The 19,343-nt window shown below is 42.8% G+C and overlaps 1 protein-coding gene across 1 annotated transcript in view; it reads right to left on the bottom strand.

Moving 5' to 3' along the window:
* KIF26B (kinesin family member 26B) overlaps positions 1 to 19,343 on the bottom strand; it is a 275,000-nt gene that overhangs the window by 30,210 nt on the left and 225,447 nt on the right. The window contains exon 10 of the mRNA XM_026041343.1: positions 18,054 to 18,213. Within this exon, the coding sequence (XP_025897128.1) occupies positions 18,054 to 18,213 (160 nt within the window). The remainder of the gene's footprint in view (positions 1 to 18,053; positions 18,214 to 19,343) is intronic.

The following is a 19,343-nucleotide window of genomic DNA, read 5'->3' as shown; positions in this document are numbered from 1 at the left end:
CGYTGCTGACTGAGGCTCAGAAATTCCTGCAGCTGAAAATAATTGAGGCTGCAAGAATATTTTGGCAATATACTTGGTCTAGTCTTACAAGGTCCCCTAAGCATCTGCTGTTGACTACAGTCAGGGGATACTAGAAGGGTATTTGGCCTGCAATTGGCCACTGTTATGGCCCAGTTGCTCTGTTGTTGTTGCAGCTTACCTGGAGGACTTTGCACCCTCCTCACATGTCCATCTCCGTGGGTACTGCACATCCCTAAGGATGGGGAAGGGTGTTCCTTGGGGTCCTGCCAACTCTGTTAGTGTGTCTGGAGACCCAAGAAAGGCCAAGGGGAAGGACTGCTCATAGACAACAACATACAAGGAGAAGGAGGAAAGGGAAAAGTGCGGTCTGTTCTGGTGAGCCTGGTCCTTATGAGAAAGACATCRAAGGGAAGGGGGTGAGAAGGACATGAGGTGGGAAGAAACTGAATTACCACTTCCCATATCTACCAAGTACAGATAATCCACATGTTTATCAAGATAATAAAGATAATATACACATGTTTATCAAGATGTACCATGAAAACAACCAGGGTTTCATATTTACAGCCTATCTCCTTATCTCTTTGTCCATGTTCTTGTATATCCTTCATTTTAAACTGTTCTCAATCCCTGGGGACATTTATGTTTCTGTATTTACAGGTGCTGCCTATACTCCTTCACACGTTCTCGCTGTTCTTTAACTCTGTTTGGCCATGCRAGCCCAATCGTTTAATCTTCTCTCACGAGATGAGCCCTCCAGCTCCTCCACCAGCCTTCTTGTAAATGCTCCAGTCTGAACTGGGCCTTCATCTATATGGGTGACCAGAGCTGCATCCACAAGAGGACCTGCTAGTTTTGTATTGCTATGTGCTATTAATGYATTAATATTAATGCATTAGTGTTTCCCTACTGCTTTCATTCCTACTGCTTCCTCAGACTTCCTTACCTTCTCACTGTTACCTCAGTGGTGGACACTCACTCTGCCTTGGCCACACTTTCCTAGCTGATGAGCTCCCCAATTTCAGTTGAAGTTGTCAGGAGTCCAGGAGGGCAAGCCCTTGCACTCTGAGCATGCCATTAATGCCATTTTCATTACTCTTGTCCTCGGGGTCCCACAGCTGCTCCAGGCTCGTGTCCCGGTCTCCCTTGGCACAGCTGATGTCTCTCAGCTTTGTGGAACAGCCAGCGGCTTTAGCGGGTGCCTGCTTTGGGTGCCAAGGTTGCTCACAATAACACCACAAAAAAATCCCTCCCCAAACTGATCTGTGAGGATCCTGGCAGCCTCCCCTCCACTCCGCTGGCTATCACTTCAACACAAGCTACTGCTGTCTCGTAAGTCTTCACTATCTGACTTGTTTACAACTCCCTGTCTTCTTCAGCATAACTAATAACTTCTCATGGGGCACCAATGAAATTATTTACGCAGGTCTAGACAGATAACATTTACCACTGCTCTTTCACCTACAAAATCACACAATAGATACCAAGTCTGCCTATAAGAATGGTGAGGGTTGTACCCAGAGCTGTCACAGAGGAAAGCTCAATTTAAACACACAAACATACATGCCAGATTTCCCCGTCTTGGGAACAGTCAAGACATTTCAAGGCACCCCCTCCATGATGATAATACTTGATATCCAGATTTACTCCACAGTATGTTTTAACTCAGACCTTAAGGATTCATTCCTCTAACATCTCAATTCTAATACTGAATTTTTGTTCCAGCRGAACTTTAACATTTTGATGTTAACTATTAAAGCTAGTGAAACAGCAAAAAAATGATCACTTCATTCAGATAATTTAGCAGAGAACTCATTTAAGCTCCTCTCTTCATCCCTCCTCTTGCATACACCCTGATGAGCAAATTATTTAGAGAGAGGTTTGTTTGCTGACTGTACAGATTTTAGTCAGAAGGAAAATACATTCCTCTAATTGCATTCCAAATGGTGAGGATCTGAATAAATGAATAAGTTGTCCCATGAATACAGGAATTAATGAAGAATGATTTCCACTGGGTTTGTGCTCCATGTTCTCCCTTTTCTAACATTTTGGATGTCCCTGCTTCTCCATGCTCCTATGACCTCCCTATCCTGGCAGTATTTCCAAGTCCTGTCCCCATATCCCATCTAACTCATCTCCTCCAACGTTAGCTTCTCCCACGAGATGCTGGCTGCAGCTGCCGGCTGCTCACGTGAGGCCTCCAGCTCAGTCCATGTGGGGCACCCCACCAGTCTGCCTTCTTTCCCAGCCATCCTATCCAGGAACCTCACACAGACTACGAATTTTTCAAGTAATTTCCCTCTGTCAAATCTGATTGGAAATGATCAGTTAAAAGATTAATTAAAAATACTTTGACAAGGAGACAGTGTGACTTCAGCCTCTTAGGAAGGGAATAAAAATGTCTTGGAGCAGAGATTTCAGAGTCAGTCCTGCCCTCTGAGCTTCTCAGGCCCCACAATTTCACAACACAGCACTGCACATAGCAGTCACTCCTCCCACCAGCTACCGAGGGCAGCAAGGGTATTTCCCATACTACAAGAGTGATTAGAACCAATTCATTACAGCTGTGCAGTGACAAACATCTGAGCTTGCAGATTTCAAGTTAGTCAGGTTCTTAAATCYATCCTGTCCATGGCTTAGATTATTCTGGCTTTCCAGTTTTTTAGATCTGTGTTCTAATTTTGTGTCCAATTAATTTCATGAACAGCTCTCAAATGAACATGATAACACAATAACAAATGGACTGTCAAGGGAGTTTCAATCCTTATAGTTTTATTAATATTTTCCAACAGTTCAGATTTAGCTGGTTTTTTTATGTGATGTATGACTTTTATTAAATGCATARCAAATGGTGTAAAGTTTCTGTTTTCTTTCCAAAGCTGCTACTGTATCAGTTTCAAAAAAGCAATAAYGACACAAAAGGAACCAAGTTTTGACAACATATGCATTCTCCCTAAGGGCAAAAGATTGGCATTTAGTGCAGCTAAGAGAAGTATCTGACCCAAGCATTTCTAATTAACTCTCAGCTTGTACACAAAGAAAAGATTTATTTTTATTCTAGTGTTTTTGTTGTAATGTGACTCCAGGAAACAGCAATTAGCTATCATTTGCTGACAACTTGCACTTAGCACTGATTAGGGTTAGATATGAACTATCAACCTAGCACATTACCATAGTGCAACAGCTCATTACCAGCCTAGGTTTCCTAACTAATTATTTCTACTAATTTTTATTTAGGGACCTTTTGGCAAGCTCATCTGAAAATGAGACACTGATGACTTGGTCAGAAATCTGAGCTTTAAACTGTAGCATAGAGGAAAACTAATTCTGTTTGATCTCTTTATGTTCAGATAGACGCCATTTAATGAATGTAATGAATTAGCATCGCATCGCATCGCATAGCAGCACATATAATTCATTTCAGATCTCGCACATATGAAAGGAAATATTTGGAGAACAGGGCGAGGGCCTCTCTAGCCCTTTTCCAGCACATGAAAGAGCATCATGCAGGACACCAGAGCACGCTGAGCAGCACTCGGCAGCACTGGGACAGCAGTCGGGACTCTTGCTCCTGTGGGTGTCCTACAAGTGGAGCATAGGAGATCACCAAGGAGGTAATCACAGACAGCAGAGGGAACATGTCARGGACAGGTCAAGGCACTGAAATACACTGGAGATGAAGAGGGGGGGAAATGGATTTTTAAACTGCTATTGTTAATGAGTGCAAAGAATTAAAGATGGTAACATGTCCTGAGCAGGAAAGCGAGTCCAATGCACAGTTAGTAAAGTCTGGATAAATTAAAGATATGAGATATAAAAGTTCTACAGTTAATAACTAATATCACATGACATAGTAAGTAGAARATAGGCTTAAGGGAAAGGTATTCTGAAGAAAACTTTGCCTGAAAACCATACAGGAATGAAAGGACAGGAATTTGAGAAGCAGCATATGACCACATGTAGGGCCCATCCCATACCCTGCAGGCTAACTATGCTGAAGTTTGTTTTCTGGAGATCGTGAGACTCAACACAGGAACTGCACCCTGTATTTATTGGACCTTACTCCAAATCAAAGATAGAGATAAAATAAATGTATAAAAATATCTTGAAGAACACAATTCTAATGTAACCACTCAAAACATATCCATTGGTGGTCAGTATTTSTGCAATTCGATAGTTGAGTCACGGCACAGACAGAATTGCTGAGCCAGTTCTCAACTGTCATCTAGTCCTGCCCTTAAGGTGATAAGGCCTCTGATCTGTGCTAAGCCGGACTTTTTCCCCAAGAAGGTAGAAAAATCATTCTCTTCATATGAGGGGTTCATGGAGCAAGCACTGCTCTGGACTCATCTTCCTAAGATCTGCACAGCAGGAAGGATAAAGAATTCCCACTCTTCCCATCTTTCTAGGTCTCCTGAAAGCATTCAGAAAAGTGCTGTATACTTCAATCACTTAAGGTTTTCTGATTTGACAGCAAGAAAAGTCTCAGTATGAACATGATCAGAACACAGAGCTGAGGCCTTCATCCAGGATGGGGCGAGAAAAAAATAAGACCTGGAAACCRCCCCCCACCAACATACTCCTACTGCATGCTATGAAAGTAGCCAAAAAGAACTTATTCTTGCATTTAGGAAATGCTAAATTCCCATACTGCAAATGATGGAGAAAGGTGATGTGGATAGCATGATACTGAGAATGTCGGCAGAGAACAGTTAACTCAGTGCCTTGCATTTAAGACAAAAATGATTGGTAAATGGTATTGGCTGGCTTCTGTCACCACAGAATTGGACTTCCAAATTGTGCAGCTTAGAATAAAGCTAGGCTATTTTTAATACATAAAAAATAGGTTTGGTTATTGGCACAATTAATGACTAATGATATGATAATGCCCAGAAAAAGAGTAAAGAATTGACTTATTTGATTTAAAATGCATTAAAGAATTAGGTATTCATAAGAAAAAAAAGATTTTTATATTTCTGGGAGATGAATTAAGAGGAAGTAATACACACTAGCAATACTTATTATGAAGCATCTGGTTATCAGCTTTATATCCATGTGATTAGTAACTTAAAATAATTTAAAAATCTATTCGTGTTCTGAACTTAAAGCCAGGTTCAATACAGAAAAATGAAACAGATGAGCACTGTATAAAATAGACATGTCATTCCTAGTCAGCATGTTTCTCACACAGACACGCTATTACATAGACACGCTACTACTATTATAAAGATGATCCAGGGAGTGGAGCATCTATCGTACGAGGAGAGACTGAGTGAGCTGGGCCTGTTTAGCCCAGAGAAGAGAAGGTTGAGAGGAGATCTGACTAATATGTATAAATACCTGAAGGGAGAATGCAGAGAGGAAGGGGCCACACTCTTCTCAGTGGTGGCCAGTGGTAGGACAAGGGGTAATGGGTACAAATTGAAACACAGGCAGTTCCATCTCCATGTGAGGAAGAACTCTTTTACAGTGAGGGTGACAGAGCAGTGGAACAGGCTGCCCAGGGAGGCTGTGGAGTCTCCTTCTCTGGAGGTCTTTAAAAGCCGCCTGGATGCCGCCCTGTGCCCCGTGCCCTGTGCCCCGTGCTCTGGGTGTCCCTGCTGGAGCAGGGAGTTGGACTAGATGATCTCTAGAGGTCCCTTCCAACCTCAACCATTCTGGGATAGTGTTACATTTGAATACTACCTTGTTGAGATTTCATATACAGCTTACAATATTATTTTCATCCCACAACTAAATGTTCCCTATTGAAAAGACATGGTGTTTTGTTGTTACTCTCTACATTATCTGTTGTTCTCTTCAAAGTAATGGTCTTTGACAAGAGGACACTTTTAGCAACAGAAGATTTTGCTCTCTGACTAGGTATCTATACAGGTATTAATGTACAGCAAATGTTTCTTTAAAGAATCAGGTATCAGTCTACAGGGAAGCATCATTGCCAGGTGGAACCTGGCCAATGCATTTAACAAAGTGTGTTCAAGAGTTCCACTTTCTTTTGCATGTATGTGATATAACAGCATTATCAGACAAAAAAAATGCTTTCAGGGGCTTATCTCTCTATGATAGAAGATTTCTCTAGCAGAATAAATAAAGCTAAGCCACAAATTTTCTTGGAAAGATTAAAAAAATCTATTTCAGTTTTTGGAATATGCCTAATAGATGTATGTCCACGGTACCCTCAGAGACCCCAGGAGCACCCTGGTCCTGCCTTGTCGAGCTGTGACCCGGCCAGGAGCACCAGCGAGAGCCCCACGAGCGCGCGCAGCCGGAGGCCGGAGCTGCACACTGGGATACCCAGCAGCCGGAGCGTTCCCCAAACACCACCTCGTCACAGCGGTGCTTGCGGGACTGAGACCAGCTCCAGGGCACTTGATGTGCTCCCTCGGACGGACACAGATGGTTTTGCCAGCGGTGTCACCTACCTCAACTTTGATGCACAGGGGACCCCACATGAAGGAATCCAGAGGACTCAGTTAAGTCTGCAAAAAATCAGCGCGTGTCACTGATTTTAATGCCATTTCACAACTCTCACACATCCAAAATGGTAGTACTCAACCAGCAAGAAAAGAAAATCTGTTTCAAGTTTAACATGCTGATTTCATATTCTGTATGATGCTAAGATCTTAAAAGCATATCCTGTTTTTTTCTGCAGGCTAAACTCCACCGTAAACAAACATAAGTCTCAGCTGAAAATACACATTTAGGCTTTACAGCTGGAGCAAAATGTGACAGCCTTCACATACATGTGTGTTCAGAGTCAGATTTTTCACACTGGCACAGCTGCACCTACAATTGCACCTACAGCRGAGTTACCTTCAATTCCATTTGTCATTGGAACAAATATTCTCAATTCTTCCTCCAGTCTCTGCATAGGAGAAACATCATAGCTGGATAGTGCATATATATAGCAGGATATAGCAGTGGGTGCCCACAGGCACTGTCTGAGAACACACATGTTCTCTCTCTCTCTCTCTCTTTCTGCAGAAGAGCAGTTATTTTTCTAACAAAATACGCCTTGGAAACACATTTTTACATGCACTATATGCTATCTGGGAAGCRGATTGGGATACTGCATCTCATTCCCATCCTCTCGCCTAGGCTCATGACTTCAAGGCACATCACATRGAGTATGTGAGCACCCTTGTTCGCAACACAAGAGCAACATAGTCTAGAAGCAAAGAAAACTCTGCCTCTCTGCTTATGGCTGGAAGCTGTCACGAAAACCACATTCAGTGCTTAGAAGTCTGCTTCAGGGAACTCCTGCATTGACAGCAGGAGGTGCTTTCAACAGTTTGCACCAAAAGCAGYCCCCACACTTGTTCTCCAGCTGTCTCTGCGTGGATGCCTAGTCCTGCCCGAGCTGCCCAGAGGGACCGGCTCAGCCCACACTGCAGCTCAAGGACGCCCTGGAGCCAGGAGCTACTGCAGGATCCYGGGAATGTTTCAAGCAGTGTGAGATGCCTGTGGTGCAGGCAATGGGAGAGAAACTTGGATCAGCAAGAGCATCCACTCCTGCAGAAATGTTTACATGTACAGCGAACACTTCCTTTCCCAAGCCCCCAAATCATCTCCCAGCTAAAAGGCCTCCTTTCTTCCAGCTGCAGAGACCCAAGCTACAGCTCCCAGGGCCCGGGTATCCCATGGCACCTGGAGTAGCTGCCCCTGTGCTGGCCTGGCTCGCCACTRTCCTGAACCTGCCAGGCCAAGGRGAGGCAGAAGGACTCACCTCTTCAACAGCATTGACAAATCACTTTTGCCACTGGTTTTCCAAATCAGTAAATCTTCCTTTTTTCCTTTCTTTCTTTTTTTTTTCTTTCCCCCCTTAAGATTGCAAACTAACCATCAGGGATTTAGAGAAAGAATTTAGTAACACAAGACTCTTCAAAAATAATTCTGTTTGAAAATAATTTCAAAAATAAGTTTATATATGGCAAATAAGGCAGTTTTGCTGATGAGACAGCTGATAGAAAATACATCTATCCAAGTTAAATTTGCTGTCTGAAACTGATTTTATCAACTCACTCTTGCTAGCAAACATACCAACTGATGGGATTTATAAATAAAATAAAAAAARATCAAAACTATTTAATCTTCTACAGCAGAAGAGGGAACTAATTTTAGTATTTCAGAAGTTAGCTCTAACCTGCTTAACTCTAAAAAGTCAATGCATATTTTAAAAAATTCACATCTGCTCATTGTGTACAGGCCTAGAGGCAACTACCAGCCAGAAAACTTTGATCATTCAGCAGCAGCCAGTTAGTATCTGAAGGGCAGCAAGAGGATTCTCTTTATTTCTTTCCTCTCAAACATGCTAAGAAAATGAGAACTTAAAAAAAAAAGAAAAAAAAGGATATGGAAAAACAACATTTTGTAGTTGCAATGGCACTCAAATACTCCTGAAGAGGTAAGATAAGCTGGTCAAAATATCTACCATTTACAAGCACATAATTCTCCGCAAAGCTTCTAGAGCCTGTTTTAGAGCAAAAYGCTGACCCTCAAAATAAAAGATGTTTTATCATCAGACATGTTCACATAAATCCAGAATAATGTCACCTGTTCAGAGGCTGCAGTAAGTTTCTCATTGGTAGAACAGTCCGAGAACAGTCTGAAGAAAAACTCTTCAGTTATTGCCCCAGAAAGTATAAACRAAGTTCTTGTTTATTTTTAAGTTATGGTCATGATCTTTAATTCATCTCCTGCTTTGAAGAGAAAAAGCAAACAGCCCTGTTCATGTCACATTAGTGACCATGAGTCCCTATTTATCTTGAGCTACAAATTCAGTCACAGCMTCATCTGAAGCAATTCCTCCCCAATTTTCACATACATTGATTTCACTAGTCACATTCCATWGAAATCCCTAGAAATCCCATCACTAGGTAACACTTAACCACATACTGCCTCTTTCACAAATTAAGCTGTAAATCGTCAAATACTGAACACGAACCACTACATACAATATCCCTTTAGCAAGGATTTGAGGATTATCTCATCTAATTACATATAAGCATGTTTTCTAATCTGTGGGTTTAAGCCAAAGTGCAGTAAAAGACTTCCACTGACTTCACTGATTTTTGGATCAAGAACTGTGGCAACTTGATTATGCATTTCAAAGAAGAAGAAGAAAACATGTTTAAAAGGTAAGCTAACTGTGAGGGAAGAAAGTAGCAGTTAAGGGAAGAAAGTAGCAGTTAACTGAAATCAGTTGGCACACAAATGGATTGGGCATCCCATGCCCCTGCCAGGACACAGTCCTGAGGAAGACACCAGTGAAACTCTCTGGATTTCTTTGACTGCTTCCAAGTGTAACTCTAGTAAATCGTTCATTTTCAAGCTGCTAAACATAGAAGGAAATCCTAATAAACACACACAAACATGTTATACTACTTATTGTTTGTTTACTGTCTGTCAGGTGTARGCAATCTCCCTCCTTCACTTTCCTAACAGTATATTGTAAAAATGCAAACATATCTATTGAAACTTCTCAGATATTTGGCCCCAAACTCTGCACCCATTCTTTTAAGTCCAGCCCCTAAGCAATGCTAAATTGCTAATGGCAGTGCATTTGGCAGCTGTATGCTGCTTTTTGCTTTTAAACCAGTCTACCAATGAAGGGCTCATTTCAACTCTTGGGAAGCAATTCCACGATCCAAGAGCAACTGTTAGCACACTTTCCGGCTTACATCCTTCTGTTTCATAAGCATAAAAACCCTCTCTGCCACTTTGTCTCACCAGCATCAATTCTCTCCTCCTGTGAGTATTCGAACTTTTGAAATACTACAGAGCAGTTGTCATCTCCCCTCTCAGGTCTCCTTCCTCCTGCAAGCAATGAAGCTTCATTTCCATTGCACAGTTGTTCCACGTGAGTCACCTTCTCATCTCAAACCTTTCATCATTCTTCTTACTTCTCTTTTAAATTCCCTTCAGCTTGTAGCCTTTTCACAGTGTTGGAGAACCAAATGCAAATGAGCTATTGTAGGGTCTACTCATTGGCTCTGTACAAGGGAGAAATATTTTCTTTGGTTTTCCACTGTGGGATTTCTCTGCTTTTCTGCCCAAAGTGACACTGGTTTTGCGCAGGGATGGAAGGGTCAGCGGGGAAATGAAAGCTAATTTCATAGAGAGTATCTGTACATAAGTGTTCAAGGAACTGCAGATAACCAAAAACTACACATGTGTAAGTAATAAAATGCCAACTAAACRAAAATCTCAACTTGCTTTTTGATAATTTGCTGCCTTGCACAGGCAGGATCTACTCATTCCATGAATGCGACTATTTAAAATTTGTTCAATTAAACATTAAATGAATTATCTCTACATTTACATGAGAGAAAATGTTTTAGTGCTCAATTGAGCCTGAACCAGCTGTGGAACAGGTGAGAATAAACTGCTGGATAGTCTGACTGAAGCACTATTAAGGTTTAAGATAGCATTTTAATGAATTAAGTGCAGATTAATTTGTGTATGAAATCACTACAACCACCTATTTGGGTCCCAATCAAGTTATATTTGAGCAATAACTGCACGCTGCTGGATTGCTTGTTCATTAGCCGCTACATTTGTGCTCGCCCTGCATCAGCCTCGTGCCCTGCCCTCATACAGCTATAGGCTGCTGACAGGAATGGCTATTTAAATGCAATTAGCAATTACCATTAACTCTGGCTATAAACTACAAACACTTTGCTCCTCATTGCAGCTTGCAGTCCATCATTATTTGCTTGCTGCAGTATCTATGCAGAAGTAATCTCACCGTGTGGCTCAAAAGCATCAAAGGAGCTGGCTCATGAGGTCTGCTCCTTCCCTCCAGTGCGGTGGTGCAGGAAGCAACCACGTCAGCTGAACCCTGTTGTAAAACTGGAGTAGCAGGAGACTGCGGCCAGGGAGGGCAATGGAATCACCTACATCTTCCACACACCTCCACTCCAACAACTGCCCTGTGTGTTGCCATCCTTACGCCTGGCAGGCGGGAGTTGAGAACTCCATGCTAGGGAATGGCACACTGTGTCTTTGTGCTCCACTGAAGCTTTTCCTCGATCCACTCCACTCCACTCCAACAACTGCCCTGTGTGTTGCCATCCTTACGCCTGGCAGGCGGGAGTTGAGAACTCCATGCTAGGGAATGGCACACTGTGTCTTTGTGCTCCACTGAAGCTTTTCCTCGAGGACTTTGCCCACTCTCCTTGTTAACTTGAGCGTGAAACACTGTGAGGTAAGAGATGTGCAGATACAGCTCAAACCTTGTAGCATCACCTGTACAAGCTGTTGTACATTAAAGCACAGTGTTAATGAAGCCTACAATGTATGTTGCCGGAGCATGCAGCAGTCGTTATCCTCCCACTCTTCAGCTGCAAATGAAATTTCACCCTAATAGAATGTAAGAAGAAGTATTTCAACATTCAGACTGTGCATTCCTGGTTCTACCTATTAGCTGCATGGTGTTCACCAGAATAAAGAAATTTGTCAGAAATTCCACCTAGAAAAGCTGTCAGCTACAGGAAAAAAAAGAAGAGAAAAGTTGAATAAGTATTTGCCAGATGCTCCAAATGCTCCTCGCAGCTGCACTGCCAGTGTTTCAGCGCTCACCTCCTGCTAACATCTCACTGCTCTCACTGCTCTTCTTCCCCTTTGCCAAGCCCGCCAGCCCGGGCAGGTCTGAGGGGCAGCTCATGTGCTGCACGACGGCTCTGCTCCAGCGGCCGGCACGGCTGCCAGCCAGGCTTCTGGCCTGCCAACCTGGCAGCCAGTAAGCATCATGGAAACGTGTTTCTGTTCTTGAGCAACTTCTGTTTCTGGTAGCTAATTGGAACTATTATACACTCAACAAGACCTCTATTGACAGCTCTCCGACAGCTGAGTAACTCTGGAGTGTTTCTTAGTTGGATTCGTTCAGATTGGGCTCACCTCTTTCTCTCCTTTTCTTTGCAGTTCCTCTCTGTGGATTGTTGCCTCTTCTCTGCCTTGTCTCCCAGTGTCTCCTGGAGCTCTCCCGTTCACCTTGGAGCCTTTCCCAGGCTTGCCGTTCCGTTTTGGTTCTTCCTCCTACAGGCCCTCCTAGTTTTCACTTTCCCCCCTGCCTTTATCCGCTCTCACATTTCCACAAGTAAACCAGCAAAGCACTTCTTCACCCACTTGTAATAAATTAACCATTATTTATATTTTCACAACTAGAGTGCAGATTCCAATCAGCACCATTTTTTGAGACTTTCTGTGGCTTTTATGTCATATTCTCATTGAGGAGAAGCAAAAGCACTGGAATCACTCATGAACAAAATAATTTAATTGATCCTAAGCTTAGGCAAGGATGGAAACAATAAGCCATTTCTCAGCAAGCATGCGTTTCAATTTTGGTATTAATTTCTTGGGCCTAGCAAGCAGATATGGTTGTGCAAATCCTACAAAATTAAGATTTAGCACACACTTGTAAATAAGAATAAATTCAACAGTACTAATACTATTTATTATACAAGGGTATTCCTGGCAATAAAACCCATATCCAGTAGTGATATTGTCCATTATCACACTTAWAAGGAAATTTCTTCCACATATTATTTGTTACTACCAATTCTTACAAAATACAAAATGTAGAAAAAAACTGCCTAGAATTGCACTAGAGGAGTCTTCCCTCATGATACTGCATCTTCTGAGCTTCAGTAGGAGGAACATGAGGATGATCCCAGAGACAGATGCAGGATGCCACTATGTGCTCAGCAATAAGCAAGATGTAAGCCCTATCCACATCTTCCACTGCTACCAAAACACACAGGGCCTGGTGCTGTGCTAAATATAATTTTATAGTGCTTCAGTTCCCTCAATGGCTATGGAGTTAYTCCTGATTTATGCAGGGATAAAAGAGAGTATAGGAAAGTTATCACTACTATGTGGCTACACTTGCTATAATGGGCTGTCTCTTTCAATGCCATTGCTTTCAAACCAGTTTAACTCTGGCTTTATTCTTGCACCTTCCTTTTCTCCTGATTGACACCTGCCAAAGAATCTTTTAATACATATTAATCACTTTTGCAGGCTAATAGGTGAAGCAACAAAGAAATACAGGTACAGTTTGAATAGTGCGGCACCTCTGCCACTGATCAGTGAATTACAGGTGCYGTTTTCAACTTTGTTGAAGTTTCTTATGAACTAGTTTTCAGATTTCCTYATCTGTGCCTGAAAAGTTTCCTCTGACCTGCTTCTTATGAGAAAAATACTCTCAACATATTCTCCAAATGCAAATGCAAAGGCACAAAGGAAGAAAACCAAAGTTCTCTTCCTAGCTCTCTTCACACATATTCTTTTTTCACTGATTAAGTTAGTAGAGTTAAAGAAGAGTGCTGATGGATACAACCATCTAACTAAGAAGAGAATATGGATCATAGGATTCATTCAAATTCCATTTTTGCTTTTTACTGCAATAATCAATTAACAACTTAAATGAAAAACATGACATACAGTGTATTCTTTAGGTTATTTTTATACTACAGTATATAATATATATAATTATAAATAATAATAATATATAATCTAATGTTTTCCCACTTTTTCCTCTTCACTTGAAAGCAAAGATAGTTTACCCTTGAGCAAAAAAAGGTTAGATGCTGCATGACACTGGGAACACTTGTTTGAGATCTTAATTATAAAAAAGTTATATGACTATTATATGACTATTACAAAGTCTTTTTTTTTCTTGTTCAGTTTTATAAACGTGAATAAATAAATTCTATGTTTTTCCTTGCTGCAAGAAAGGAAGGATTATCCCACTGTTTAAGTACTAGATTAGATCTTAAATGTGGTGGCTGTGCCACTAATCTCCTGTGTAACCTTCAGCAAATCACTTAGACCATTTTTATTATTATTTTCTGTAGATAAAGCTAAAGAAAAAAAAACAAGCAAAACAAATAAATAAAGCAAATACAAACCAAAACAAGTAATAGAAAACAACAGAAAGATGTAAGATCTGGGAATCTGGGAGGAATTGCAGCCATCAGAGGAAGAAGCAGGAGTGCGGAGAATAAGATTCACTCTCTTGCAGCTGTCCAAATTTTTATCCTCGGATAAACATAAGCACCTAGTTCAAATCACAGGATGCCTCCAGAATCACAAGCGCATGGGGCAGCCCATGAAGAAACAAGCCTATTAGGTAAAATAAGCAGCAATTTCCAAAACAGAAATTCGTACAGCCTTGCACTGTTCTAAACAGTTTTCTTACATTTTTGTAGTCATTAAAATGTATAAAAATGCTGATTTCCACAACAGCATTACCAGGAATGATCACCCCTCCTGCTGCCTAGCAACTGCAATAATTTTGGAACAGTGAGCTACATAAACTGGGACCTGGAGTTTGGGCAAACGGGTATTCATCGGAGGGCTTAAAAGACATTSATCTTGGAAATAATGCAGCACTAATTTATAGTTGAAACGCTTTCAAAAAATAAAACGGCAGCAACAATTACTGTAGCTTAGGAGAACCTTTCCCCTACAGCAGATCTGCGCCCTGTCAAACTTGGAGTTCAGTTCTTTGCTGTCCTTTGGGGTGGCAAGTGCCCCTTTCCAGTTTTTATGAAGACATTTAACTTTCTTGAGGAGGAAATTATTCTCACCCAGTCTTCTGAGGGACTTGCTCCTAATTCAAGAGCAATGGAAACTGGTGACACTAAATGGCAATGCATTTAAATTAGATAAAGAGTGAATTCTGTGTTCAGATGATCCATACTAACCTGGAAGAACTCGCTAGGTCCTATCATGGCAGAATTATCTGCTTAGTAAGATTCATAAGAGGTCTGGACATCAACAGTTACAAAGGGATAAGCAAATGCTGTATTAGAGAAATATTACATGTACATATATGAAAGATAAGCCCTTAAGCATCAAGGTATAGTCATTCATTAGCTGCTTGTGGTTGCCCATTACAGGGATTCTTACCCACTCCTGAGAAATATACGGAATCCAGCTTGGCTGGGAGACAAGACCACCAAACAAATCAACCTGGTTTTGTTTAATATGAGAATTTCTACCTTATTTTCTTACATGTATAATAGGCAAGTTCATCCCAAAGCTCATATAAATCTGTGCTGCTGCTCTGAAACTTCCCTTCTCTCACAGGGGAAAAAGATTCCAGTTTTTGGCTTCAGATGCTCTGTAGCCTTATGGATAACAACYGAAAAGAAATGCAAAATTCCTGGATGCCTCCACGTGTTTTTCATAGCAAGTCCAGATAGAGACACATTCACCCCTGGCATAAACACTCAGCCCACTGAAGGCAATGCAGTAGCATCTGCTTATACTAGCTATGAATCCAAACCAGTCTTGCCTACACCTAATTCCCTACACCTACTACTGGCAGATAGGAGCCTGGATGCAGCAATGGAATTGGACCACTTATGGCATTTGAGTTTAGAGAATTAAATTCTGCAGCAAGAGAAAAATGTGGTGTCTACATCGTTCTAAGATCCTGGGAGATGCGGGTTCAAAGGCAGCCATACAGGGCTGACTGACAGGCTGCCACAAAACACCTCATGGCTGTTTAACAGCTCAGGGAAAAATGCTCCGTTTTGACTGCTGCTCTGTGGAAATTTCCTGACACCCCAAACACACCACACAGCACTGTGGCATGAGGAAACACTCATGGTGTTAACCTTTAGGGCCTCTCAAAAACGGCAGCTAACAAAGTTTGACTTCACCCTTCCCGATGAAAGAGACCGTCCCTCAAAGGCAGGGGAATGACCTCAGCTAGCCGGTCTCGGAGGTGCTCTAAATGAGAGGCGCTGCTGGCATCCATTCCTCGGCAGCTCCCGGGGCAAAGGGGAGACCACGGGACACGCTGCTTGCTCCACACACGTCCTGCTCCACACGTGGCCTGCTCCTCACGCTGCCTTCTCCACACGCAGCCTGATCCACATGCTGCCTGCTCCACATGCTGCCTGCTCCATGCACGTCCTGCTCCACACACTGCCTGCTCCACGTGCTTCCTGCTCCATGCACATCCTGCTCCACACACTGCCTGCTCCATGCGCGTCCTGCTCCATGGGCAGCCTGCTCCACGTGTGTCCTGCTCCAGATGCCTCTGTGCCCATGGGCAGCGCGCGCGCTGCACGGCTCCTGCTGCGCCAATCCTGGGGTGCCTGCCTGCACGGCCCGTTTCCACTGCCCAGGAGCAGATCACTGAGGGGAAAAGCAAGTCTTCCACCAGAAGAAGAGACAACCCACTCCTAAATTTGTCAGCGTGTTTTTCAAATTAGATCTTAAAAGTCCACCTTGTAAAAAGAGACATGGAGCCTGTTCCACAGATGACAAACCGTGCCCGTACACTACGCTCGCCTAACAGGAGCACATTCGGGAGGAGACGCTGACCTAAGGAGACCTCTTCCCTCCTCTCCGCAGGACAGCCGGGGCCTGGGGCCGCGCTGCCGAGCCCGCCAGAGGGGACGGTGCTGCAGCAGGCGGCACACACGGAGCGGAGCGGGACGCGCTTCTCCCACCTTGGCACTGCCAGGAAAGACACCTGCGGTGTTTGGTAGCCGTTCGTTGCACCTACAGTTCTAGCCGAGGGAGCATCGCCAACATCTTCTCCCTATTCCTTGGGTCTGCCTTCCCTTTAATCCTTAAAAACTGATAAGAAGGAAGACATGTTTTTGATCAAGGTAGTTTAAGCTTCATTTTGCCAAGTGTAGAGTTCAAGCTATCACCACGCTGCAAACAGGAAAATGATGCACAAAGTAATTCATGAATGTTTCTCTGTGCTTTTGTTCAACCCCTTAGAATATAACTGAATTTCAGAAATTCAAACATTTTTGAAGAGCACATTTTAAACCTAGATTGCCACTTTCAAAAAAAAAAAAAAAAAAGGTATATCAGGTTTTCAAACCAATTTGCCACTATGAATTGAATATATTCAATGATAGAAAAACCTTTTAACCAAATTCAATCCATATTTGATTTCCAAAACTAAGACAAAACCAAGTAAATAAAAGTTATCAATACCCTACAGTTTTGAGTGAACATGTGAAAATAAGAACCTGCTTGCATCCTTTAAAAAGGGAAAACAGGTGAAATTTATTGAATAAAACATGTGCWGTGAATGACTTTCTTGGGTTAATTTTTCATGTCATCCCGTTGCTCCCGCGGCCAGACTTCATGAACGTGTCCTTCACAAATGGTGACACTCATTAGGATTCTGATTACAGGAGGCTCCTGAAGGCCATTGCCTGTGACGCCAGCCGCTACTCCCTACACGTTAGCCTAGAGAAAAGCCATCCTGCTCACAAAATCARGCTCCTCTTGAAAAGGAAGGCTGCAGGACTGTCTGGGGTGGGTAATGAATTCACACTGCTCTCAGACAGGTACACATGACAAATTGGCTGAGACAACAATGAAGAGAAATGTGGACAAAAAGTTCCCACTCTGTGAACATTTCCTCTAATTTCACAGAAACTACCTGCAGGAGCAAAGGCCACCTGTCTGGTGTGACAAATGAGGCCTAGTTCTTTTTGCAAGTGAAAAGTTGATACTCGGATTCAAACCAGACAAAGAATAAAAATTACAGTAACCTTGGATCATAGGAGTAATCTTGTAACAAAGATGTAYATTGATTTTGACAGATATTTTCAAGAAACATAATAAACAGCAAAATAATGTTCTTCTACAGTGTTTTATTATGGGGGCAACTTTTGTCACAGTGTAATAACTACACAACTGGATCCCACGTGAGGTATTAAAAAATCTTTCAGCAACCCTAGAAAGCAAAATCCCAACACACTTAATTTCCATCCTTAGGGCCTGTAAGATAATAGGAGTCTATTTTGGCAGGCTTCCTCCTTTGAAACCTGAATGTTAAACATAGCGTTGCTAGCAAACTCAAGGCTAGCGCATACAACAAGGAGCCTTAGACAAGTTTTGCTATTTCCCCCAAAAGCACTGAACTGACCTTAGTATTTCAAGACTGCCTTGATTACCACAAGACTGCCTTGATTACCACAAGACGGCCTCAAGCCCGAGGAAGCGCAGGGATCCTCTCACCAGGTGCACTGCAGAGGCTCACTTACTTGTAGGGGATGTGCTTGCTGCCGTTGACGAGGGCGAGGATGACGTTGCCCAGCGCTGACAAGGAGAGGCACAGGCCCGAGCTGCCCTCCCGGTTTTTGCTGAGCACTTTCACACAGCTCCCCAGGTCAATCAGGTGCAAGCGGCTGCGGCCTCCGGACACTGCCATGAGCGAAGGAAGCCAAGAGTTAGTGTGTGCCTCTTCTCGCCTGCTCCACAAGCACCTTCCCAGGAAAGCAAAAGACTGGGTGCTACTTTCCAAGAGAAGGTTCCCTCCCCAACAATATTGCCAATAACAAGCTGCTGGGGACCTGCTAACTSTCCTTCAGCCTCTACTGCTGCATGCTGCTGTTTGCTACTGACTTGCTTAAAAAATTGCCCAGGCTTTCAGTGATCACAACTCCTGCCGTTTTCACTCTGTGGGAGTCACCAGTGTGCCTTCTTTTTTAAATATTGCTCTAATAGCCTAAATGAGCTGGTGATATGTTACTGCCTGGGATTGCTGGGCTGTCCAGAAATGTATAGGCTCTTCTTCCCACCTCAAAGACTGGACGTCCAGAGAAACTGTAGCATTCTGTGTGATACCTACTTCTGTTTTAAGATGATATACTTTTATATTACCACCTGCTTTAACAAAAGGTTTGCTATGCTTACGTCATCTCTGCCCCCACTAGATTTTCATTGTTTCTAGAGGAGAATTTAGGAAGACTATTGAAACCCTTCTAGAACATCACAGGTGACCACTGGTTATCAACTGATAAACTCCTACTGTGTGATGCAGAGCTGAGACACATGAAGAACATCTTTTCAAGGAACTGTTACAACATTTCATATGATTCACTAAAACTACCAGGACTTATTCCTAAATCTTCAAAGTTCAAGTTGGAGACTACAATTTAGTTCTTCCTTTTTATTCTTCTGGACTGTGCAAGAATACTATGATGCAAGAATACTATGATGCAAGAATTCTATGATGGGATGACAGGCTGGCTGGACGAGGGGAGAGCCGTGGATGTTGTCTACCTTGACTACCTTGACTACCTTGTCTACCTTGACTTCAGCAAGGCTTTTGACACTGACACTGAAGCTCCGGGACAGTGGACTAGACGAGTGCACGGTGCGGTGGATCGAGGGCTGGCTGGATGGCAGAGCTCAGAGGGTGGTCATAAATGGGGCCGAGTCCAGTTGGAGGCCTGTGGCCAGTGGTGTCCCCCAGGGGTCAGTGCTGGGCCCAGTGCTGTTCAACTTGTTTATCAATGACCTGGACGAGGGCACGGAATGCACCCTGAGCA

This window comes from Nothoprocta perdicaria, unplaced genomic scaffold (genome assembly GCF_003342845.1).
Source record: "Nothoprocta perdicaria isolate Ctin4 unplaced genomic scaffold, notPer1 scaffold_282, whole genome shotgun sequence".
NCBI classification, from domain to species: Eukaryota; Metazoa; Chordata; class Aves; order Tinamiformes; family Tinamidae; genus Nothoprocta; species Nothoprocta perdicaria.
This window is presented reverse-complemented; position numbering and strand designations above follow the sequence as displayed.